Source organism: Varroa destructor, unplaced genomic scaffold, assembly GCF_002443255.2.
Source record: "Varroa destructor unplaced genomic scaffold, Vdes_3.0 BEIS01000006.1, whole genome shotgun sequence".
Classification (NCBI taxonomy): Eukaryota; Metazoa; Arthropoda; class Arachnida; order Mesostigmata; family Varroidae; genus Varroa; species Varroa destructor.
Window position 1 is genome coordinate 5,922,867 of NW_019211459.1, and position 24,921 is coordinate 5,947,787.

The 24,921-nt window shown below is 37.7% G+C and overlaps 3 protein-coding genes across 14 annotated transcripts in view; 1 reads left to right on the top strand and 2 right to left on the bottom strand.

The window, feature by feature from the left end:
* CenB1A (Centaurin beta 1A) overlaps window positions 1-16,584 on the bottom strand; it is a 30,018-nt gene extending 13,434 nt beyond the window's left edge. The window contains exons 1-5 of one of the 8 annotated variants that reach the window (XM_086993754.1): window positions 16,432-16,584; window positions 13,031-13,319; window positions 3,598-3,664; window positions 1,011-1,121; window positions 137-249 (exon numbers count right to left, since the gene is read on the bottom strand). In XM_086993754.1, coding sequence (XP_086849880.1) covers window positions 137-249; window positions 1,011-1,121; window positions 3,598-3,664; window positions 13,031-13,086 — 347 coding nt within the window. In that variant the 5' untranslated portion in view covers window positions 13,087-13,319; window positions 16,432-16,584. Of the gene's footprint in view, window positions 1-136; window positions 250-1,010; window positions 1,122-3,597; window positions 3,665-4,152; window positions 4,227-13,030; window positions 14,542-16,431 lie in introns of those variants that run through there. The other 7 variants (XM_086993753.1, XM_022813037.2, XM_086993755.1 and 4 more) reach the window with 7 other exon arrangements.
* On the top strand, window positions 15,498-21,781 carry Eno (alpha-enolase). 5 transcript variants are annotated; one of them, XR_002674705.2, is made up of 4 exons: window positions 15,498-15,655; window positions 19,082-20,129; window positions 20,288-20,656; window positions 20,905-21,781. XR_002674705.2 is itself a non-coding variant. In XM_022813039.2 (3 exons), exons 2-3 carry the CDS (start codon window positions 19,095-19,097, stop codon window positions 20,555-20,557), a joined length of 1,305 nt encoding a protein of 434 aa, XP_022668774.1. In that variant the 5' UTR covers window positions 15,498-15,655; window positions 19,082-19,094; the 3' UTR covers window positions 20,558-21,781. The 5 variants fall into 5 exon arrangements, 4 of the variants coding, with proteins under 4 accessions (XP_022668774.1, XP_022668776.1, XP_022668775.1 ...); XM_022813039.2 differs by having other exon boundaries at window positions 20,288-21,781; XM_022813041.2 differs by having other exon boundaries at window positions 15,515-15,655; window positions 19,085-20,129; window positions 20,288-21,781.
* Window positions 21,782-22,837: 1,056 nt separating this feature from the next.
* Window positions 22,838-24,613, bottom strand: LOC111253532 (cytochrome c-like). The gene is made up of 2 exons (XM_022813044.2): window positions 24,454-24,613; window positions 22,838-23,499 (listed from the first exon to the last, which is right to left on the bottom strand). Exons 1-2 carry the CDS (start codon window positions 24,504-24,506, stop codon window positions 23,226-23,228), a joined length of 327 nt encoding a protein of 108 aa, XP_022668779.1. The 5' UTR covers window positions 24,507-24,613; the 3' UTR covers window positions 22,838-23,225.
* Window positions 24,614-24,921: the final 308 nt, after the last annotated feature.

The window sequence follows — 24,921 nt, forward strand, 5'->3', positions numbered from 1 at the left end:
ATAATAATGAAAACAAAAATCAGCTACTTTTTTTTTTTACTAACTGCAAGGATAGTACGCAGTAATCAAGACGATAAAGTAAAAATAAGCCGCTAAGCCATAAATAGCTCTCTCAGCCAAGACCAGTTGTACTCACTCTTTGATAAAATTCGTTAAGGTTTTTGCGAAGCTTCGTTCACTGTGGTCGACAAGTATCATGAAGAAATCGATGAGATCTCTTCCAACTTTTACTATATCCCCAATCCAGCCCTGCAAATACTCAATCCAACCAAAAATAAAACATTATATTATTCATAAAAATGAATACATGGAGTAAAATCACTTGTAATATATATATATATATATATATATATATATACATATAAAGACAGTAATGATTATTATTACTGGATTATACACTCACCATATGCCTGTAAACGCAAAAAAATTATATTATTTAGTTGGATTTAATTACATGGAAAAACAAATATATCGTTTTGTTATTAAAACAAACGATTCTTTGATATTTGCTTATTTCAACCATCCTGCAGAGCATGACATTTTCTTTTACCGCTCTAGCTGTATACTGGTACAACTAGTTAATTATATAAACCATATAATATTATATGGACCATAAAAAACATTGAAACTACTTTTATATTAAGATTCAACATTCTATGCTGTAAACGTGAAATAATGAATCCGGGTTATGGTAAAATTACTGTTTACAATATAACTCATTCATATGTATATATATATATATATATATATATATATATATATATAACTTCTCCTTTAGTGATAAACTTCTATGAAACAACATCAAAAAATCATTTGAATCCAAGAAATAAATATGTAGTGATGATACTAAAAGAAGACTGACAGACTTTCTACCCAAAGTAAAATTTATATTTGCAACTCGATAACTATTCATAGTGTCCACAGTTCTTCCAGGAAACGCAACGGATTACCAACGGATCAGTGCTTAGCATTATAGCATTGCCATCACTGAGCGAAAGGCGTTTAACTACCTTGATCTGTACGTCATCTTTGAAGTGCTTGCCCATTTCGGCGACTGAGTCGAAAAATAGACGCATGGCATTATTGTACACCCGTCCCTGCTCCACCATTGCCATACAGGTCTGCAAAGGAAATCAGCGGTAGAACGAAAATAGTCGACATTTGGTGACAGCGATTAACGACGTCCACTAATATCTGAGCTAGTTAGGAATTAGAAATAAGAGAGGCTGTGTGTTTACGCAGCTCTGCGTTTAATATCCTATCACAGATTGAGTCGTAAGACCAATATACTTTATAATACTGAAAACTCATTCGAAAACGAAGCAGTGGTCGAGAACTTTAATATACAATAGTATTCACATAGGAATTTATAAATACTCCGTAAACGGCGATGTCTTTATTCCTTTTAACAATGACAATAATAATATAGATGTATGCTTTTTGTAACAAGAAAGTTAGGTACTGGGTAGGTAAAAATGAACCAAATATATTCGCTACTCTGCTGTCATAATGTTACTTGTTTCTTGCTTAGTTGGTATCACAATGATAGATTTAAGAAGCCTATCGAACAATGGAATAACCCTAAATGAATACTGTGAAAACTATCATCGACTGTTTGAGTTCACATTTCATTGACTTAAATTGAAGTCGTTTCTCCAACGACTTCAATTTATTAATTAATTCGAATCTTCTCCTGCTTTTGCCCATAATAGCGGAATCACATTTTTTAAATGCGTTTTTTGGGCATTCCAAATTTGCGAATGATGAGTAATACCTCTTTGAATCATGTAACGCATAGCATATAAACGAAACTTCTACGTAAACTATAGGAGTCATCGACACACAGCGGCTTTTCAACGAATCTATATGTGGCTACGACGCGTTATAACACAGAACTAACGAATGTTTTGATCGTGATGGCGGATACGGCTCATAATGACCGAGTCATTACAGGCTAAGTACATTGGCTCTATTTAAAAACCGGTCATTGTCGAAATGTAGCAGATTTAATTTAAATTTTAATAATGAGGTCTTTCGTTGACTCGTATTAGTCAGAACCATGCGGTCGACGTACGGCCACGTCGGTCTTGTACGTGAACGATCAATATTACACGTGTTCTAGACTGGCGCTATTAATCGATCAGTACACCCACACATATACAATATGCTAGCGTTCGACTACAAATTGCAGTGACACGTAACGTGGTCCAATAAACTACAATAATTTGTGTAGCGCTTTTTGCAGGTAGAGCTGTTCCCAATGACGATGGTCGGTTAAGGATGTATAGCCAAAACTCGAAATAAAGAAACATGTGCGGATTAGATAAATGAGAATAACACATTTCTTTACGCCAATCCATCAGGTGTTGAATGAAGTAGAGAGGGTTTTGTTGCTATCTCGCAGGTACGTACACTGTTTCCGTGAAAACTTCGGCTAGGTAACGTATTCGCTAACTAATCTTAGGGCATGTGATGGTCTGGGTTCGAATCCGCGCATAGGAACACTCTTTTCGTGCTGGGAGCCAGCCGTCTGATGGAACGCCCAATAGCGACGCAGAACGTAGAAGTCAAAACAAGGATACAGGTATTTGGGACAAGCCAATTATTACACCACTAAGACTCTCATAAACCGAACAGCAAGATTTCTATCTAAAATTGTTAGACAACAAGCAGCATTGTTTACGACGAACTGAAAGTGTTAATCATGAGCATTATGTTGTTTGTAGTGCTCTATTTCTTGTTGACTTGTTATCGAAACGAAAAGCTAACCACACGTTTAAAGATTGAAACAGAGTCTACTGTATTTCTTTTAAGCATTTTTTTGAAATCTCACACGAACGGTTGCTAATGATTATGGCGCATGCAACCCTTCTTGGCAAGTTGATCTTCTTTTATTGTTGCATGCTTCGCTACTCTAAATATACATATTTATATAACCCTTACACAACCAATGGGGATAATAGCAATATTAAACGCCATAACCGTTTGCTCGCCTAACCTTCTATCGGGCGAAATGTGACGGCCTAGCACATTCTTTCGTCAAGTTCTTTCATATGTATATAATATTATTATTATACATGTGGGCAACTAAGCATTTGTTATGTGAGCATTTGCTATTGTAGTGCTAACTTCGTATTCAATATCCAAAACTTCAACATAAAATACATATTCTCTGCCCTTAAATATGCATAAAAATCTACTGTTCAGTCTTCATAGTCACCGAATACAAAATCAGCTATCGTTTCAAATGTTTATAAACACTAGGTAATTTGCAAATCAGTTACGATTCAGGTCTGTACCGAGAGCCTTAATACGCACCGTCGCATATAGATTCTCAAAATTCACTCTTCAGATAAAAGCCTAAAATGCCTGTTAACGTATCAAATCCAACAAGTAGTGGTCTTTACAAAGCAAAATAATAATATAGATATTTGGCAGTTACCTAAAGCAAGCACTGCCTTTACCTAACAGCAACAACATATGTAATAAGAGTTCCAATACACGTCAATGATTAACACACGGGCAAGGACGTTGGTGTTAAAAAAGGTGTTTAAAAAAGTGTGTTAAAAAAGTAATTTATTTTTGTATTCAACCCACCTTAACGACTCGTTCGATTTTCGTCTCGAAGTCCTCGATGTTATGCTCATTTTTAAGCAGACTATCCCTGGAAAAACCGAAAATTAGAAAAAAAAAGTATAAGTTGGGCCCTGTGTGGTTATTATATTCACTTATTATGAGCTCAATGCATTACCAGTTATTGCACCGCATCTTGTGTATCTAACGACCCGGCAACGTCAACAGGGTGACTCCAGGATATCGTATTTGCGTATCTCATTTTTCATTTATCCACAGATTTGTTCATCATGTTTGACTGTAGTCTTCCAAATTCAATACCTACTTTGCCCTGCAAATGTTATAATGCAACTATGTCTTATGAGCAAATCTTCAGATACGTTAGGCCAATGAGTCCGTTTCAGCACGCAGCGACAGTAGGAACAAAAAAACTGCGTCGTGGGGACTTGAATCCGCAATTAGAAAAACATAACAGCACCAACTAATTAAAGAATACCACACAACAGTAATGACAAACGTTTGCTAACGAAAAAAATTCATATGAAATGTTAAGCTTAAACATTGTTAAAACCGTTATACCAAAAATGCCGTGACTAATGGCCCCAATTAGCCGAACTGGTGGCGCTAGTGCTATGTGATGGAGTCGTGTAACAGAGACCAGATCTACCGCCAGTAGATTATCAAAAGCCCCTTCCCTATCACTGTCTCGAAATAATGTCAAGTTTTGTGAAACCGTCAACGCGAAGTGTGCACAAACAAAAAACACGAGTCGCTACAGTAAACATCTAATAAAGAAAAAAGTAACACAAATAGAGGTAACAAGACAATAGTCTGTAAATAATGATATTTCCCTGAAGGGAAAGTAGTAAAGAATCAAAACATCCAACCGTCGAACATCCTAGAACCGATAACCTTTTTGATAGCGGTAAGATCGTCTTTAATAGAGAAAAACGAAGATTCTATAATCATCTTCGACATGCTTTTTTCTGAGTGGGCCTTACGAAGCGCAGCAAAAATTGCTCTTTGAATATAATGTACGATTCGTTGGTTAGTCCTCGGAAAGTGGTGATTAAATGACTGAATCAAGCAAAAAAAATATTCTAAAACGACCCCGCCCTAATAGCTTAGTATGAGCTAGAAAACGGATAAATCATACTTGTGCAGCATACTTGTGTGTTTGGCAGCGGTGGTTACACCTAGAGCTACCCAGGTCAATGTGTGTTGGTTATTCCGTATTATCCAAGCTATCAACAGAGAACAGACAGTTTACATTTGGATGTCACAATTATTGCCGCATGATGCCGAAGGAACGCTATTTTACCAGGATCAACATTCCTCTGTTTGGTTTACGCAACAGTCATTTTTGCTGGGTAGAGGATGACAAAGGATTTCATTCGATATGAACTAATTTGTAGCAAATGACTTGTGACATATGTATAGGTTAGGATCCTCCAGGCGTGAACATATGCTAATTAAACCCAGATTCCAATATATCAGAGTTTGGCTACCATAACAGTATCATAGAAACGGAAAACGTTTAGCCAGCCTTGTACATTACGCCATGTCACACCGATATCTGTATGCAAGCAATTATAGCCCAGGCTATGTACGAATGGAAGCTAACGAAAATATTGTTTTCGTTTAAAGCTATTTTGCAGTTTCAAATCATTATTTCGGATGAGAACAGCTTATTATAGTTATTAACTAAATCATATATTTCAATCTGCCGTTAAACAAGTGATCCTGCGACAAATTCAATAATCATATTCACTACCACATATCCCTTGATATACTGCAGCCACTATTGGAGTTAGATAAAAAAAAAAAAAAAATCCGTTATGACTCGTCTTAACTGCTGCGGCTAGTTAGCTAGCTACGATATGTATTCAAAAGCCTCAAGGAATCCGCTCAGTTGGGGAGAACTTAAATTCTGAGATTACCGTATTGCGTGGTAGTAGTAAATGACGCACTAGCTTTTTATTCATGTTCTTCTAGAAGCTGTCTACGGATCACTTTTAAAACTACCAGCATTATACCGTACCATCGATAGACGCATCTTGTTTAGCATAAGTCGAGCTTCACAGCTCCGCGAAATGCCTCACCTGACTTAGTCGATAGGATCAATTAAAACGAAGAGTTCATGTCTAAGTATATCTATATATTGTACTATCAGATTATCGGAAACGTCTTCACGTTTTTTGAGCCGCAATTGGAGCATTTTTTATATTATATTTGTAAATAATATTACGAAACTGAATATGCCCTGTATTCGATAGATAAACTTCTCCCATTTTTCTGATAACACCATAACCCTATCATTGCAGAACCTTTGCTTTCTGGGCAAGTGATTTTTGCATCCCTGTATCGTTACTGAATTAACACTGTCAAGCGAGCTTTGCAGAGACCGTAACAGATGATTATAGAAAATCCAGCCTATACGGCGATTGCGTTGAAATTTCCTATCTAAGCTCTCTTAATTTTTGCTGGGTAGCTAAAGATGTATGTGGTCTGGCATTGTCATGGGTTGAGTCATTATGACGCCTAGTCGATTTTTTTAGCAGTTTGTTATCATCTCGTTTGTCGTTTTCTAATATACGATTCCTTTTTGGCCCCACCAAATACAGCACCACCTTCTTTAGCGTCGATCTGGGTTTTATCACAGATTGTGGAGCACGTTTTTATGTTCATTCGCACATTATTGTCGTATATCAGCTTTTTTTCGTTGAATATGATAAACAGCGTTGGAAAATGGCCAGGTTTCGTTGCGTCTCTGTAGAATAAAGCAGACGGAAATAAAATTAGGTAGACACGTTTGCGCCGATTTGTTTTTTTCCGTAACTAGCGGTTTTCAAGTGCCGCAAAATTGTCTAGTGGTCGATAATTACTTGCTCATTTAGTTCAGATGTCATTGCCACTTATGTGTAGGTTTTGCTCCGTAATTGGTAGACCACCCCAAAGGGCAACTTTCATATAAAAATTTCCTAAACAGAATCCTGTTTTGAATTATTTCTTCCGATTATGCATCTTAACCACAAAAAGTGCAAATTTTTCTTTTACCTCTAGCCGACATTTGTCCTTTTATCGTAATGAAATTGTAAAATATAACATTTTTTACAGAAATTCCACCAATTTTTATTCAAAGCCGAAATAAAATATCTCAAATCATTAAATCCCAGCTTTCAAATGGAACCAACTTTTAGGATACTAATCGATTTTTAGGATATCCCATCGTAACGTGACAACAAATTTCAGACAAATCAAATTTCAGTCACGATAGCAAGCCAAATTGTTGATACGGTAGGCCTATCTGTGGGACTAAAATTGATTATGTTACTCTAGTGGCTAACGCTGCTGACTAAATCATCTTAACTTTAGCTAACGTTATGAGCCAACTGAGAGTCCGATTAGGCAGTAAATACCAAATAAGAGAATTAAACGAACGCTGCTGATTTTTTTTAAGTTTTACTCGCAAACGCATCATATCCAGACGCTTTCGCTTTCAGAGTTTACGCTAGATGGCGCTTGTTTGTAGATTAATACATTAGTATGATTATGTGAATTCCGAAATTATTCAAATAAGTATTATAGAGCCCTGTTTGAAGCAGCCACTCGTAGTAAAATTCAACGGAAGAGAATAGTTGCAAGTAGGATTTTTGTGAAAATTAATTAGCCGAAAAGCGAAATTGATCTAAAGATTGCAATTGCAATCTTTTTCTAGTTTACTACTAGTTAATAATAATTTACAAGAGTAGTTATTAAGAGAGTTAATAATAGTAACAAGAATAAACTGTGTGTTTAACGAACACTTTCTTAAACGTTTATATATATATACATATAAGCAATATATTCTTACCTTCCGTATCACTCGTACTAAAAAGAATCGTATGCCAACATGGCAAAATTATAATTTTTATTTTTTTTCAGCATCTGCGGGAGAAAAAACGATAGGCATGCACGCCAATCGAAACATTGGTAAATAGATGATTGTTAGTATCCTTAAACGATGACGCCACGACGAGTAGTGACTAAGACATACTGTGCGTTGCTATCCCGATGTTCCAGTATTCTACAAATCTTTTGATTTAATACACAAATTTTTCGCAATACTTGTACAATTGTGAAATAGAATCTATTTACTTTAGGCTGAAAGTTAGTAAAAATGGTCTATTTCTCTAATATAAGTTTGATTAACACTTCGTTTCCGTATGAAGTTTTTGCAATATTCCCAATCTTGCTTCGAACTGTAGCTTTGACAACCGCATACGTGCTAGGCCTGGTTGAACAAAATAATTCATTACGCAAAATTGCTAGTTACACAAAAGTATTAGTAAATAATACTTTTATGTAATTAGCAATGAACACTTCGTACTTAATAGTACGCAGCTCAAATACCGTAAATGATAAACAGACATAAGGATTATTAGCGTGCAGGGGCCGATACTAATCGACACCTTGCGTTTTGGAGAGGCACCATAACTAAGATATATTACATTTGGTTGCCGAATACACCAGCACTGGCTCTGACCTCTAGCCATATAATAAATTTAATGGATTTCAGGCAGCACTCGTTTAGCACATAGACAACTGAGACGGTTAAGTGTCGTCTAGCTCTTACTAGCTAACCGATAAGTAAACTCTACATACATATTCTGGAGGAAACACAACAAATTAACTCGGTCGATCACTATTTCATCGACACGATTGTTAGAAGACGATTAAAGCATTTTTCAGGATCAAGTGGACCACGAAATCTTCGGGATTACCCGTCACCAGTTACCATATTAAAAATCAATTTAAGCATAAAATCTGTGAGTATCGCTCTTACGTAATTTTCAATCAAATATAAATAAAACCTGTTGATGAGAGTAAAATATGCAGTTCATTCAAGTGAGGATACAAAATGTGAAGCGATGTCGAATAAAAAACTTAACCTTGTATTTCCAAAAAGAGTAACACGTACAATCTAAAATCAAAGGAAAGCAATATCTGTTAAGGGTTAAAACATTTACAATTTAAATCCAGATCTACGCTACAAAAAACGGAAAAATTCCGTTTTGTTTACTAACTATTATACGCTCTTGTTTCGTGTGGCCTACGTGGTCTATTCTGCATGTTCGACCATGCTCCCTAAGGAAATTACTGAACCAATATCTTCAGCACAACACCGATAGATAGCAACGCCTCATTGAATATATGCATATAGGGCTGCATACTATTTATGGCTAGCTATGAATAGGAACAATGGTTATATCTTGGTAAAAACTTCGAATCACAGATAATTTAACATATGAAGAGCACTTTCTTTTCGCAGGTTGCAATTACCAAATTGTTTGTCTAGACGACAGTCTGCTATGGTTCCAGATTTGTACGCTCTAAGCTCAAACGTTATGTTAAAAAGTTTACAAAGAACATGTTCAGATTCCCTCTACTAGCATTCTTTTTTGCTGATTGGCGTGTTGTGTCCGTGTAAACGTTTGACATTTGTAAGATTAAAACTTTTTAAATAGTTATAATTTTATGCGCGTCGGGCAGTGCCTTGGGCTAAAATTGAATATCCTAAATATTTTACTCTTTTTGTAAGGTACGCTTTTCTAGTCTTCACCTAAATGAGTTCATTTAAATAGGCTATCACTGTCTTTCCATTAAACTCATTACAGTGATATTATATAGTCTTACATATATGCGTATATATTACTTATACACAATACACACCTTAACGGGAAATAGTACACACTTTACACGTAAAGGTCAACCATGACAACAAAATAGAATTTCTAGTGTATTTACTATTAATACTTAGTACCAAACACTATCTGCAGAAAGGTTTCCGCAAGTATAGAATGTTTCTATCAGTTTAACTTTGCAAATACATCATTAAGTATTGGAGGTTGATAATAATATTTTATAACTATATTTAAACCAGTCTTATAATTTGCGCTTCGTTTAAAACCTTCAGATTTCCTTAAAATCGCTACTACAAACTGCAAATAATTTATGCACACCATAGGGCCTCCACTTTTGAGTGGAGGCCTAATCCTGATGAAAAGACTTTTCTAAATTTTGTTGGTAGATTGTGTTAACGATGTCGATTTACGTGAACTCAAACAAGTTCTTACTATATTTGTTTCTTATTTGAACGCATCTATGAATTCACCTCATAGCCGTTTCATGCTCTTCATCCAATCTGAACCCGACTGAGCAACGAATGCCTAGGTGTTGTCCATTGCATAGCTCAAATGTACAACGAAAAAATTCGGGCGGCCTAACGTCTGTATTCAGTTCGTCTTTGAGCTAAACGAGGCTGGATAGAACTAATCTCTTAACCTTTTTTTTTTTACTGACGATGGCCATACCAGACCTAGTATGTCGACCCCACTCTCAGTCGGTCGCTACTATGCCGGACTATTTATCAGCGTTAAGGTGTCATTGTTATATATCTACTTAGGTAGAATCATTCGTACATTGATCCGTGGCGGTCTTATTGGATACCGACCCATACAATTTCAATGCACAGAAATTGATATTTTTGCCTTAGAGCTTCAAGAAAAGTCATTTTTTCACTAATTTCTCTAAACCGGTCTCTAAACAAATATTGGCTCTTCAAGTTCACAAAGTTCTATCCATAGTTGTGCGTTTTAATATTGCTGGCTAGATAGGTCGGCAACAGAAACGATTAGCCTAAAATCGCGCTTAATCTATTTCATTTTCAAATTACTATAATTATGAAATATCCATTTAAGTGACCTCGTTATGGCTGCGAATTTGACAAAAGTAATGAAATATAGTGGGAAACAAGCGCAACTAAATACTTTAAGAGGCCTACATCCAAATTTAATATTTTACCAATATTGAAGAGAAAAAACATTTTTCAAATCATGTCATTATGAGAAATATGGGCAATGTAATAATGTGGTGATACTATCGTATCTTTGAGCGAAATAACCCACACATATTGCACATCTGGAAATTAAATAAATAAATAAAAATAAAAAAAAATAAAATAAAGACCCTTTTTCTGTAATAAAATTGACGTCCGTTGCAATAGACGCTAGTACCAGGAAAACTTAGTGTGCCCGGGTTTGTCAAACTCTGCAAAAGGGCTCAGCATAACTCCGCAGATAGCCCTAAATTTTTTAAGGCTTTTTTAAGATCATTCAGAATTGTTAATATTATAATGATTTTATCTACTGTAGAACAATAAACGTGACTTGCTAGGAGATACGTATATACGAATATCAAACTACTTTTTAGTAACATTAACCAAATATAGAACAACCAACTTATCGATAAAAGGGATACAGTCGTTCATATCTGAGGCAAAGTAGGCGGTGAATCGCTGCGGAAGAGTATAATATGTCCAGTTACAAAAATAGAACTGAGCATTTTATGTTACAACCTTTTTATGTATGTTTTACAACCTTTTATGTAGGATTTCTATACGACGTTATCGGACGGCATTAACAAAGCGTAAATTTCAATGAGTAACTGTATATATTTTTGAATGCATGCCTAGTAAAAGAAATCTCCAGTAGAAAAAAATGCCTATAATAGACAACTTTTTTCAACACGTAAAAAATAAAATATTCCTTACAGTAACCTAAAACCCGATAGGACACGGACAACCGGTTTGTCCAAGTAAATTTACATTTGCTAACAGATAGTACAGCAAACGACGGACCTAGGAGCCATACTCTTAGTTGGACACTTATCGTTTCATAAAATTGAAATCATGATAGGATTTGTTTGTTTACAAAATACTTTTTAGTTTACTTAATACAATTAACACTTTCCTACTCATGCCAGAACTAAACCCTTATCCCTCTTGCAATGTTTTCTCCATTCACGTTGAATGGAACGCACATATTAGTTTAAATGCGGTATGTTGGACTAAACATCTAGCCGCCTAAGCTTCTGTGGCAAGACGTATCCAACAGCTGCAGAAACTGCGTCCTAACAACGAGTGTTTTCAAAAAGTTGGAGCGTAAGCTGTACCAACAAATGCCAAAATAAAACATCCGTAGATACGTGCTTCGATGTGTCTCGAAATTGGGAATTTCCAACCTAAATGACACAAAAGGAACATCTGTTTTTACTCAATACACATAAGCGCGTAAGCAGTCTTTGAAGTCAACCAGATTCCCCTGCTGACAACAGGCATTGACCTTGACATAAACATATTGTTGGGATATTCAACTTTTTCCCACCATCTTTAGGATCACAATAGAGAAAACGATTAATTAACGTAACTGATCAACGTCAAAAACAGATAACTTATAGCGTGAAGTTGAGCACAAATGAGGCTACATTGGCGGACGCCAGGCATACATCATTTAGATCCAAGTTCATGTGATTATTTTGACTTTTGGCTTGATGCCATGGAGACCTGTTGTGTAGGAATTGAATGCGCTGTTAATAAGCTGTTTTACAAGATTAGTGTCGCGGTCAGCTGCTTTGATAATTACTTGGGACGGATTACTTTGAGGGCTACGACCAAGGCTGATTAAAGGCAACAAAGTTACCTTGCGGTGACTAGCGTTTTTCCAGAATGACTACTGCAACATGACGCAGTAAAAACCTACTATAAATTTCTTACTTGACTCACAAGTGTATCATGAATATGTCTGTAGTCTGCTCTACTATATTCCATTTTAGTGTTAGCAACTATACATCAACTGCAGCTTATGAAGTGAAAAAGTCCACAAAGAAATAGCCATATTACGCGCTTTTGTCACTTTTAATGTTACACATTGAAATTATTAAACTCAGCTATACTACTATATATCGACCGCTATAATCTATTCATTTCGCACAGTGCATACTGCCGAAACACCTGTTTTGCGCAATTAGTTTGTACCCTAGCCTTGCAGTGATACTCGAGGTTACTTTAACTATTCCTACGGGCAGCTTCCATACCTCTTAACAACAGAACAGCCATAACACAGCTTCTGGCAAGGCCTCGTTACTGTTTCAGCTTACCATCAATATCATTATCATGACTATTATCATTATTTTCCGGAAAAAAATCGATTAGCTCTGTCGCCATTAACACACACGCACAGACACGAAGGTACTAACTTATCGACAGCAGAATAGATCAAATTATCTCCCAGTAGTCCCTCACACGCAAGATGAAATGCACGAAAAATCTAGAGGGCACAACAAGAAGCAACTATAGAAAATCACAGCTCGTAAGCTGGAACTGAAAAAGCGCCCAAATGCTAAAAGACAGACGTAAGAAATAACTATAGCCGTCAATCTGCTAGTAGGTCAAACTGTACTACGAAATAGACGTATACAGCAATGAAATGGAAGAATCAGCCTTCCCACATTTGCCATCCCTTACATCCCATTCTATATAAATGTATATATGTATACGCATTAAAGCGTTTAACGCTATGCTGGAAGCATGATGATCGCCATATTGCGTCACATAAATAGACATAAAAGCTCAACTCACCTGAAGCGCGGAGAATCGCGGAGGACCTCGTCAAAACCGATGAACGGCTTGACCATCACGAAGCCGTTTCTAGGTGCTCAACCGGAAAACGATCGTTGCTATAATGGTGGCTGTCAATTGCTACCTGCCTCAGCAGTCCAGCGAATCAATCACTGCTGGAAAAGGCCGTTTGCAATAAACGCAACTGGAACACCGAATATCGACTGTGGTGTCTAGACCCGCATCGGAAAACGGTCGGCGCGGACCGTGTCAGGGGGAGATGGGGCTAGGTGAGGGGATACGAGTTGTACTGGACAGGGAAACTCGGAAAGAAGAAAACAAGTGTTCAAGACGATGTTAACTACATTGGTCGAAAATGTACCTAATAATGTAACGACACTTGCACACACGCACACGGACACGACTCACATGATGACACAACCTTTACATAGGTATAGGACTCCAGCGTAAGCGAGTCCTTTTAGTTACACTCGATGTTAATGGACCGCATAATATCACTTCCATTGAGGTATTTAACAGAGGTGAAAATGACATTCGTTTCTTGAGCAAGAATTCTGTGGAGGATCTATTAAACCATAGCTCTCTCACTACTTCACTGGGTTAAATATAGTCCGATACACATGCGAATAGATTTGGAATGGCACTAATAATCATTACTGCAGTTTCTAGTTTTTCGTCGATGTAATCACTTCCTAAATACTGGCCATTTTTTATGATGGACGCCTGCTGCGATTTGTTTAGATTTCGTACTTTGATTTTCTCCGGGAAGACAAAATAAAACCGCTCGTATTCTGCAAAACCCCATTGAATGGTGGCACCTTCATTGAAAAAATGTTTGAACGAACGACACTTAAACCAGATCACCAGTAAACTCGAAGGGGAACAAAACCTAACTTGTCCCTTCAATGCTCGCTAGTCAAATTTGGTCGAAAGCTCATCTCAATCAAGAGGACGAGAGGATGTAGAGCACACTATTCATTTGATCGTGGTTTGTTCTTTTATCAGGTCACAGCACCAAGAGCCTGCCATGAGTCGCTGTTACCTGCATAGACAGTTCCGAGCACTTAGTGTAACAGCTAAGGCGAACACCGCTGCTGCTGATGTCAACGCTATTGTTTGTGCTGAAGGACTTGCGCCGTTCCATTTAATGCTGTTACAGGTCTTTGTCGTTGTTTCATTGATAGCGACACCCGTAGCAGTTTATGCCACCCAAATGTTTGGCATACACTGTAGCTCCGAACGAGCTAGCACTTTTTGCCGAAGCTTAGAGCTCCCTAAACGACCAGTGTGGAGCAACAGTCGGCCACTCGATAACGCATGTTCTAACACCCATTCAGTTCTCTGCACGTCTTCTATGCTGTTGAAGACGACCGTCAGTCGGAGTTATCGACAACAGTTGACACTTGTTCTTGTTCAGCTGATCGCAGTCTATCGTACCCCTCCTCTAGAATAAATAGAAGGAACTAAGCGTTCTTCGAGAAGGTAAGCAGACGATGCCCTTGTCGTAGCTGATGCAGACGCCCGCTGCATGGCTCATTAGCATCGCTTGCGAGGTGACTCGGTCGTATAGTCTGAGATAAGCGAATGGGAGTATCTAAATATGTGGCGCGTTCCCCAAGTCGATAGTAGAGCAAACCTGGTTGTTAGGTATTCATCTTCCTGCTTAGGAAATTTAAGCTATATGGACGATTAATCGCAGTACTAGGATGTAATATTTACATATCAGGAACGCCATGTTAACAATGATAAAAGAAGTAACCGAAGAGAACGACAAGTGTATAAACTTCCTATAGGCATATAGTTTACATATAACGGTTTTATTAATAGAACGATTTGGGTCCGCACATAAATGTCGTTTTCATCTCAACTGCGCAAAAACAAAATGATAATTTCGCTGTGTCCTTTTTTGTCGTCTAGCTCAAATGGTTGAAGCCACAAATACTTACAAGCTGAAGTCGAATCAACGTTCTTCGAGGGCTAATAGCATTCGTTCCAAGGAAATTATCATGATTAATTAGAAATCTCCTCTTAGAGGCGTGCATGCCTTCTTTAGAACCTATAAACGGCTTCAGAGGATTTAAAAATGTTTACATGCATAGTTACAGCCATCTTCAACAAATCCGTATAACAAATAGCGTCTTCAAAATGTATCGTTCTTATCTTCATTATGAAGGTAGTGAAAGAAGTTTGTTTTTATTTTACTATTAAAAAAGATTTAGAATTATAATTAAAATAACGTCAAAATTAGTCTATTTTAGCTTAGTGGTTTAAATATTTAAAAACGAACTAGAATAGTTTCTGCAAGGTAAAGAAAACCCGTAACTCAATACGCCACCTAAACGGAGTGGTCTTTTCCAGTATCTCCTTATTAACAAACTCTTCGTTTTTTTCCTGTTCTTGCTCTTTATTTTTTTTTTATAGTTTTCATAAAAGCTACCCGCGAATTTTTTTCCAGTTTTTACATGATGCCTCTACCTTAGTCTAGATCTAGAAACACTGCTCGAATAGCTCAACCGCGGGCACTTCAACTAAATAGCGGTTCGATCGCAGCGCTCGTTCACACAGTTTCTTACGACCGTAGTCTTGGGGAGCCTTGAGCAAAAATCGCAACCTAACTACAATTCTGTAAGTACTCCCAATTTTCTCTAGGATCATCGTTGTTTCATAGGTGTTGGGTCTCACTGTGTATGAAAGACGTTAAACAAAAAACCATTTGGAACAAAAATGCTATCTGATTTTTTAACCCCACCCTTGGTTGCCGGCATTCAAGGGCAGATCAATAGTAAAGAGGCTTTCGGGCAATAATTTTGTATTTCAAGAGAACCTTATTTGCGAACTGTTCTGCGAAGTTCTGAACTTGGAAATGAAGATAGCGTACTGTTAGATCAGATCGAGCCACATTGCTTGTATAACTATGAAATTTGCGTTAGGAGTTTGAGTCGAATATAGAGCACGTATTTCTCGTCTGCTGCAGTGCCTTGGAAAATAGTCTCGAGCGTGCAGTGACCTTCAGATGCTTCTCTGAGAACCCACACACGTAGGCACCTTTCTCTGACCTCAGAGCAAAACTGGTAAATTTGTTACTTTATTCATTTTTTCTTAAAGAAAAACAATTAACATAGTTATAAATTCTAAAGACTGCATAATGTTATGTTATATAATGTTAAGTACTGCACAATCACCGGACCCATACAGAAATCTAGTCCTGAAGATGGTGCGCCTTTGGATTACCAGGTCGAAACGACCTCTGCGCGGTGTGCAGGCATAATCGCTTATTTCTTATCAACGTGAACACTATATATACAAGAAGTTGTGGAAGTTCTAGACAATGCGGATGAACCATCGATTACGCCTATCAACACCAGTAACTATTTCCGATCTTGTTAATGCACAGAACTTACCTCATACAAAAGCGACATGTAACAATCATAGGAAAGTGACGGACATCAGCAATTCTTGCTTCACCAGTTTGTAACCACGCCATACTGACATTTGGTTTCGTAATTATTATTGAAAACTAAGAACGTGTCGCCTTTTCCACCCCGCAATGTCGATCCGTTAGTAGATTATCTCATAGCAAGAGTTGTGTGGTGACCTAACACGACAGCATACGAGATAAGTGATAATTGAAAAGCAAAAAGAGTATCGCCTCGTGCCCGTTCCCTTGTTGCGCACTGCTGGCGCTGTTTCTACTTTTATTCAATTACTCATTAGAATTATATGCACTTCATCGACACTAGTCGCACCACAGCACGCCATTGGAGGGCATCTGCAGTAGCTGTCTTCATTTTCTGTCCAAAAGTCTGGCGGCAGCAAATGTGCATGTAGAAAAGAGTAGTACCGTGTGATACACCCTATGGCTAGGGCTTGAACTGAAATCATAGTTGCTGTCAACTGACATAAATTTTAGTTAAAATTGAACTAACAGCGGAATACGCAGACTAAGTAAATATCGATACATCCATGAAAAGTAAACTATAATCGGTAAAGTAAGCTTTTATTTCGACTATAGACTACGTTACACATTAACTTGTTTGAATCAATTTCGTTCCAGTCAATATACTTTATAAAAATTAGAAAAGTTTACTATCTCTGTCTGCTTATTCAAACTAAAGCTAAATAAAAACTAAATAAAAAGTATAAGTTTTTGTAAAGTTTAAAGATATTCTCTAATCAGCCTCATTTACCGCATTATTTTATCTTGTCTGCGTATGGCCTTCTGCAAAGAAAAACTCAAAAAAAAACCCGCAAAAAAATGTTGTTTGAGTCTCTTCGACTTTGAGTTTGAGAAATGATGCCGAATTAACACTTGTAATTAACGAAAAAATCTCAATAACCAGAAACTCGGCAATTGCAGTTATGGACACATTTTATAACAAGGCTCATATGATATAAATAATTTTACTAATGTGGCTTATTTTCTATCAGTCAACGTGTCAGAAAGAGCTTTAAGTGATTCTGCCATTGTATTTATATCAGACCTCGTAAATTGTGTTCGTTTTAGTTAGTGTGTGTTTGCCGCAAACCAGTTTCCAGTAAAAAAATCTCAGTGCTGTAAAACGAATGGCATATGTACCATGTCAACATTCGAGTGTCAATGCATCTGCAAGGTTAAGTCGGCCCAAGATGCCCGTCTACTTGTTAGGAATACATTTCGGTTAAAGCTGCATATGCCAGGTCTCATGTCGACTTCTGCTATTGAAAACGTTCCTTTAGTACTGGAGAAAATAGCGTCCTACTAAACGCCAATTCTACAAATAGAAGTGTCACAGAATTTAATTCTGTTCCAGTTTGTTATAGCTATTGAGTTGACTGTTATAAGAGACTGACTCACAAAATAGAGTAACGAAGTATGAGAGCTGAGCGCAGGATCTTCTTTTTAGCGAGAAGTTGGTTTAACCACTGGCTGACTAGCCACGTCAGTTCTTGGTATTTCTTCAGGTTGGCTATGCGGATCCGTTATTTTTTTGTAATAGTATAACTAGAGAATATTACCGCGACGTGATCGATTTCTATCAAGAGAGCCAGAAAAATCTGTTGACTTCAGACAACTATTGACAAATGATCTAGATAATTTACTATTCGCCGACCCGAACGAAAATATTTGTCTCAATCCATTAAAAAAATAGAGAGGTTCAGACTCGTCTGAGACAAAAGTAATGTTTATCACACATAAATAAAATTATACTAATAGATTACAAAATGGTGTATTATCGATTCAATCAAATAGTTGCTCGTATTAGTCTACAACCATGTATCCAATATACACACTGCATCCGCGGGTGAGCCCAATGCTGAAGTTTACTGAATTTTGATACTAAGGATTGTTTTTACCGTTATCCGTTTCTATCGTTCATAGGGTATGTTTACCCCGTTAAAATTTGTTGTTTCTACCTAATTCCTTTTACGTGTCGTCTTTCCTGCTGTTGCACATGACTGAATCAAGATAGCCGTGCCGGCAAGTCTCGCTATTTTTACGCTATCTTCAGGTTATCAGGCCGGGTACTCAAACCAAACTGATTCAGGATAATGCTTGTAGTGTAATAAAATCCACAAATATTGATCCTAGTTGTTAATCGGGCAGTGGACTTGACGAAGCGAACTGAGGTAACAGACACAAATATTTTTAGTGCTTCTAGACGTTTTGCGTAAGAATTATTAAGCAGGCCTTTTGTCTCACCCGCAGATCATCATTTCAAGTGACCAATTAGAACTCGTTTATCTCCTGAAGTTGGTGTTTAATTAGGCTGCAGGGCAAATAATCACTTAAACATTATTCTCTTACTATCAAAATAGAACAATGGATTATTCTGCTTTTTTTTTTTATCAGAGCGACGATATTAGCGCTAAGCTATGCCAACTTTTCATTAAGCTGTGGTTAAACTTGCATTGTACAGCGTTTAACATACGGCGCATTACACTGTAATCGTTAGTGCACAATCATCGGACACTGTCCTTAACCCGGTCGAATTTTTCACGTCGAAGATTGAATTGCTTCAGGTAGAAGTGTAATCATTTATTATTATCTTTGTGTTCTTGATTTTTTCATAGAAGAGTGATCAGGATGTCCATCAAGAAAATATTCGCCCGTCAGATCTATGACTCTCGGGGCAACCCGACTGTCGAGGTAGATCTGACCACTGCCAAGGGAGTCTTCCGTGCTGCCGTTCCTTCCGGCGCGTCTACCGGAATTTATGAGGCACTTGAGATGCGAGATGGTGACAAGGCTGTTCATCACGGTAAAGGCGTTCTGAAGGCTGTCAACAACGTGAACAATGTCATTGCACCCGCGTTGCTTAAGGAATCGTTTGACGTCAAGGATCAACAAAAGATCGATGAATTCATGCTCAAACTAGACGGCACTGACAACAAGGACAAACTTGGTGCCAACGCTATTCTTGGAGTGTCGATGGCTGTGTGCAAGGCTGGAGCTGCTGAGAAAGGCGTGCCCTTGTACCGTCATATTGCCGATCTTGCTGGTAACTCAAAAATCGTCCTCCCAGTACCAGCCTTCAACGTAATTAACGGCGGTTGCCACGCTGGAAACAAGCTGGCCATGCAAGAGTTCATGATTCTGCCGACAGGCGCAGCATCATTCACGGAAGCTATGCGCATGGGCAGTGAGACCTACCATCATCTCAAGGCCGTGATCAAGAAGAAGTTCGGGCTGGCTGCCACCGCAGTCGGTGATGAGGGTGGCTTTGCTCCAGACTTCCAGGACAACAAAGAGGCACTCGAGCTGATTAAAGAAGCTATTGCCATCTCTGGATATACGGGCAAGATTGAGATTGGCATGGATGTTGCTGCCTCGGAGTTCTGTCAAAACAAGAAATACAACCTTGGTTTCAAGAACCAGCCACCGGTACCAGAATCAGAGCACCTGACGTCGGCTCAGCTCCAGGCAGTGTACCAGGGTTTCATCAAGGACTACCCTATTGTGTCCATTGAGGATCCGTTCGATCAGGATGACTGGGAGGGCTGGAGTTCAATTACCGCCAACACCACTATCCAGATCGTTGGTGACGATCTCACTGTCACTAACCCTAAACGCATCCAGATGGCCTGCGATAAGAAGGCCTGCAACTGTCTGCTGCTCAAGGTAGACCTTCCCAACTAAATTTTCGGCTTTTTAATATTGCGCTTTGACTAAATGAGCATGATATGTTGTGTATTTTATTTTATATTCAAGCTTATTTAATGTTAAAAGGTATATCAGTTGCTATGCTAACAGAGACGCTGCATGTTTCTTCCTCATAGGTAAACCAAATCGGTTCAATCTCCGAGGCCATTCAGGCCCACTTGCTGGCTAAAAAGAACGGCTGGGGAACAATGGTGTCCCACCGCTCGGGTGAGACAGAAGACTGTACCATTGCCGATATCGTTGTTGGTCTTAGCACCGGCCAAATCAAAACCGGTGCGCCCTGTAGATCGGAACGTCTTGCCAAATACAACCAGATCCTGCGCATTGAGGAAGAATTGGGCACCGCTGCCGTGTATGCCGGGAAGAGCTTCAGGAAACCTCAATAAATTAACAAAGAGAATGGGCTATTATGGGCTGCGCTGAAGTGGAACCAATATGGCGTTACGTTCTCTTAGTATCCAGCCATGACGTACAGCACACAACCAGTTAGTCTACTACTACCAAAAAACGATTATTATATGCATCTGTGCACAAAAATGTATATCTTCGTATTGAGGAAGACAACAGGAGACTGCTTCTTTTAAAAAATAAATTCTTGCCTCTCTGATCTGAACGGGGTATCGCTAGGCTCCTATCTCTGACTAAAAATAGTGAAAATTATGCTATCACAATACCTATAATAAAACCATCTCATGCCGTATATCATGCTGTATTGATCTTCTATGTTTCCCAGATGTCCATGACCTGTCTGGGATCCAATCAACGTAACCTGTTCCCCCGACCATAGGCTGTACTTGGAGCTTTAGTTATTCGCCGGTGTTAAGTGAACCTCTATCCAAAACTTAAAATTGCTAATGCAGCTATTAATAGCATAACGTTTGCTAGGAACTTGTTGTAGTTACCTGATCTGAATGGGATATCTTTTCATCTCTACAAGTGTCTAACACTCTACGGCGCCACCGGATTTAGGGTGTGCAGTCAGATGGTCCAGCCAGCAACAGATCGATGCCCGTTGTCGAGAGTGGAAACACCTGATCATCACCCAAAGAAGACAGTAACATCTGCAGAAAACACCGATTTAACTATAAGAATAACTATCAAAGCAGGAACTTCACAAACAGAATATTTTACATTAGAGGTAACAACAGCACTTCTAATATATATATATATATATATATATATATATAATATATATATATATATATATATATATGCTGCCTCGAAGGTAACCCTAAAAAATGTTCAAGCTGTTACTTCATTCAATCGAGGAAGTCAAAATGAGCGAGTTGAAAGCCTGCTTTTGTGGCATGACATAAAAATCGATTTAATTAATATCATGTATGTATTTGACGGAGGTAGACTGTTCGCATTCTTTCAATCCGTTGAAACGATTTTCGGTACTCGAAACCACGTAGTATGAGGATTAGCTATTGTGTCATTGTATTCGACAGTTCCTATAACGAATTTACACCGGTGATAATCACGAATGCATTACCATGCAATCATTTGCAATGTTGTCGTCGAAGTGGCAGACCTGGTTGGACAGTACCTAGTGGAAATTCCATTATGAAGACAATAACAATAAAAATAATCCTGTAACATGTTTGGTTGATGCTGCGTTTTTTACTGAAATATAGCATTTCTCTTTCTATTAATATATTACTAATTTAATCTTTCTATATTCATTTTTTGTTGCAGTTTTTACGGGAATATCAGATTTAAAAAAGAACATTTAGCTTTTAATACACAGCACGGAGCGCAACAATTGCGCTATCCGTTTTTGTACTAAGCTCTTCAGAAAGAGTCTTCTGCGATTTATTTGCACTGCATCTTTCTGCCATTTTTCTTGTTTAATAATCGTTATTTCTGCTATTTTGACTGATTTTAATTATAAAGTTATCGCAGACGTTCATTTGGGTTAGTTACTTATTGCTATACCATTGTTCAGTTTTTTCGTTTCCCATTTATGTAATCGGCGTATATTAGTACGGGTTCTAGCAAAATTCTCCACATATTTGTCACTTAAATTGAAGCCCTTTGTGAAGACTTATTGCTTCACGTTGTTGTCTGTTGGTTTTTAATTTACCTCTTGTACACCTACAAAATTATTTAAATTCTTACAAATTAAAAATACTGACATATTTGCTTACTGATTTGCGAACGCAACGAGTACAGAAAAATCCTAGAGAAGCCTGACAGCTGATAACCCAAAGTAGATTGACAACACTTTGACACGTAACTGAGATTAAATCTGGTTACAACAACAACGGTGTTACGATGCATATATCGATATTCTGTTTATGTAAACATAAGTACGCTTAGTTTATCTCGACGTAATCAATAACTAGGAAGCACGTTAGTGCCGTCAGAAAAATCGGATAAACCCATTAAACTAACTATAATATCGCTTCCGCAAGTCGATTTTAACTGCTCTTAAGACAGTGTCAGTGCAGTAAGCGATAACAACTGAAACACTTCGGACTTAAATGTGAGAACCAAACAGCTTCTTTCCGCCGGTTTAAAGCCTTCATTCTTTCAATAAATTTTCGAGCACTTTCAATCCCGGTACTTTGATAGCAATATATTTTTATTCTACATGTAAAGCATGATATAAAAAAAGAATATATGCTTCAGTTTTCCTATACTATATCATGACAAAACAAGGGTTCCTTAATAAGATTCATAAAAATTTATTACTACTATAATTAAATCATCGCGAACGCGTTACAATTTCACCAATTTTTTTCTAGAGTACTTTTTTGGGCATAAACATGACAAAACTTACAAATTACGGCTGTATAGGCAAGTGTTATTAATAGGCAACTTTTGTCACACGCGGGACCAATAGTACCTGTCACCATCAGGGTCGTCTATATTTTTGCATATATATGATCCTTCGTTTGCATTTCAGACGTTTTTAAATGAGAATTTCGTAATGGACAAAACAATTATATACTATATTATCGATATGGCTTATGTTTTTTGTTTGTATGTGTGCTGTGTTCACATGCAGTATGCGTTTATTTTTTATTTCCACTATATCGTTCGTCTCGTTTATTTCGTAGCCTCCTTCAAATAAGCGATTAGATCAGCACGATCTTGGGGCTTCTTCAGACCCGCAAATACCATTTTTGTGCCTGGAATGTACTTTTTGGGATCAAGCAAGTACTCAAAGAGGGTGTCCTCCCCCCAGGTAATGCCCTTCGACCTGTTAGCGTCGGTATACGAAAAGCCAGCAGCTTGACCGGTTTTGCGGCCGAATAATCCATTAAGATTTGGACCAGTCTTATGGGGTCCACCTTTTTCCGTTGTGTGACACTGTGAACATCTGTAATAGATTCAAAGGAAAAATTGTCGAGGTTAAAAAAATTATTGGGCAGAAGAAAATTTGAACTAAGAATCTCTTTGAAAACATACACATGATGTAGTACCAATTAATAACTAATTTTATACATTTTACTGTGCTGTATTTTAATCACGTTATAAAAAAAAATCGGAAGCTTTAAGGTTTATCTTTCAAAAAGTGCCCGTCATTTAAACGTCATTTAAAGCAAAAAAAGCGATCGACGCTTGTCGTCATATAAAAAAGCTAGCTTTAATTATTCAGATGGTGCACATGATTGATTGACGAACAGGCTACTATCGAGCTAATAACTATCTACTGTATAGGATGACTTGTGCACTGATGAATATCACAAATCAAGATAGCATTTTTATAAACAAACTTCATTAAAAGAGGACTCCACCTCAACGGGTAACAGTTCGAATCGTTTTTGTATTTATTTGCAGCGCACTTTACTCTTTATTATAAACTAAATATCACTAATTAGGATCAAACGGATAATTTGTGACTATGCCATACCACATTCGATCTGATGAAAAACGCGCACGGTCATCTTCTATCACAACTTGCTATTATACAATATACATAATATATGTCTAATAAGGGAACAAAATTTGTTGCTTTTCATCCTTTTACGCGGGCACTTTCTATGCGAATATTCTTACACGTTTTTTTAGTATGCAACCTTTGTAGTTGCCAGCAGTATTATTGACACCGCTAAGTCAAGAAATCCAATTAAAAGCTACTTAAGTTTAAGTATTTACAGCAAATAATCTCTACAAGAATCTAACCATAATTAGTTATAAAGAGCTCGAGTCGTTCAAGTTGTTCGGTAGGGTCCGTGCGTAGAACACAAAGGAAACACCGCACGGGTGCCGGTCTTTTTACAAAATTGTACACAAAAGCGATTTTCAAGCAGAATCTTTCGGCAAGACCTACCTCTGTATGAACAACTTCTTTCCCTTTTCGACGTCTCCCGCAGGTACCGACATGCTGGCTTAATTAACAGGGCAGGTCTAAGTTAAGGTTGAATAGAATCGTTGTCCCCACGCACACGTCCGCATACGGAATGATTGCCGAAGCTAAATGGAAGGTCACCGCGGAGCCGAAATGGAGCCATAGAAGGTTTATGTGCCGAAACTAATCTATTATACAATTTTTTGATTCGATTATCTGCAGGTACATAAAATATATAAAGGATATGCTTTATATGTCTGAACATGTTGAATGGCCTAAATTATTATCAGAGTTCAAAACAAATGCATTTTAGGGTCACCTCTATTAGCTTCTAGCTAAAGCTTATGCCATATAACGTGAATATATTGCTACGGAGCAGCGAAATCCAAACCCCTTCGCAATCCAACACTATTATCTCCACCAAAGTAATATGAAAAGAATATGAAGCTC

What these genes read in the sequence shown, in the direction of transcription:
- Eno (XM_022813039.2), top strand. Translation starts at nt 19,095, where the DNA reads ATGTCCATCAAGAAAATATTCGCCCGTCAGATCTATGACTCTCGGGGC. An exon ending in GCAACTGTCTGCTGCTCAAG is followed by an intron (nt 20,130 to 20,287) that starts GTAGACCTTCCC and finishes TCTTCCTCATAG; the next exon opens with GTAAACCAAATCGGTTCAAT.
- LOC111253532 (XM_022813044.2), bottom strand. Translation starts at nt 24,506, where the DNA reads ATGTCGGTACCTGCGGGAGACGTCGAAAAGGGAAAGAAGTTGTTCATA. An exon ending in AAGAAGTTGTTCATACAGAG is followed by an intron (nt 23,500 to 24,453) that starts GTAGGTCTTGCC and finishes AATCTATTACAG; the next exon opens with ATGTTCACAGTGTCACACAA.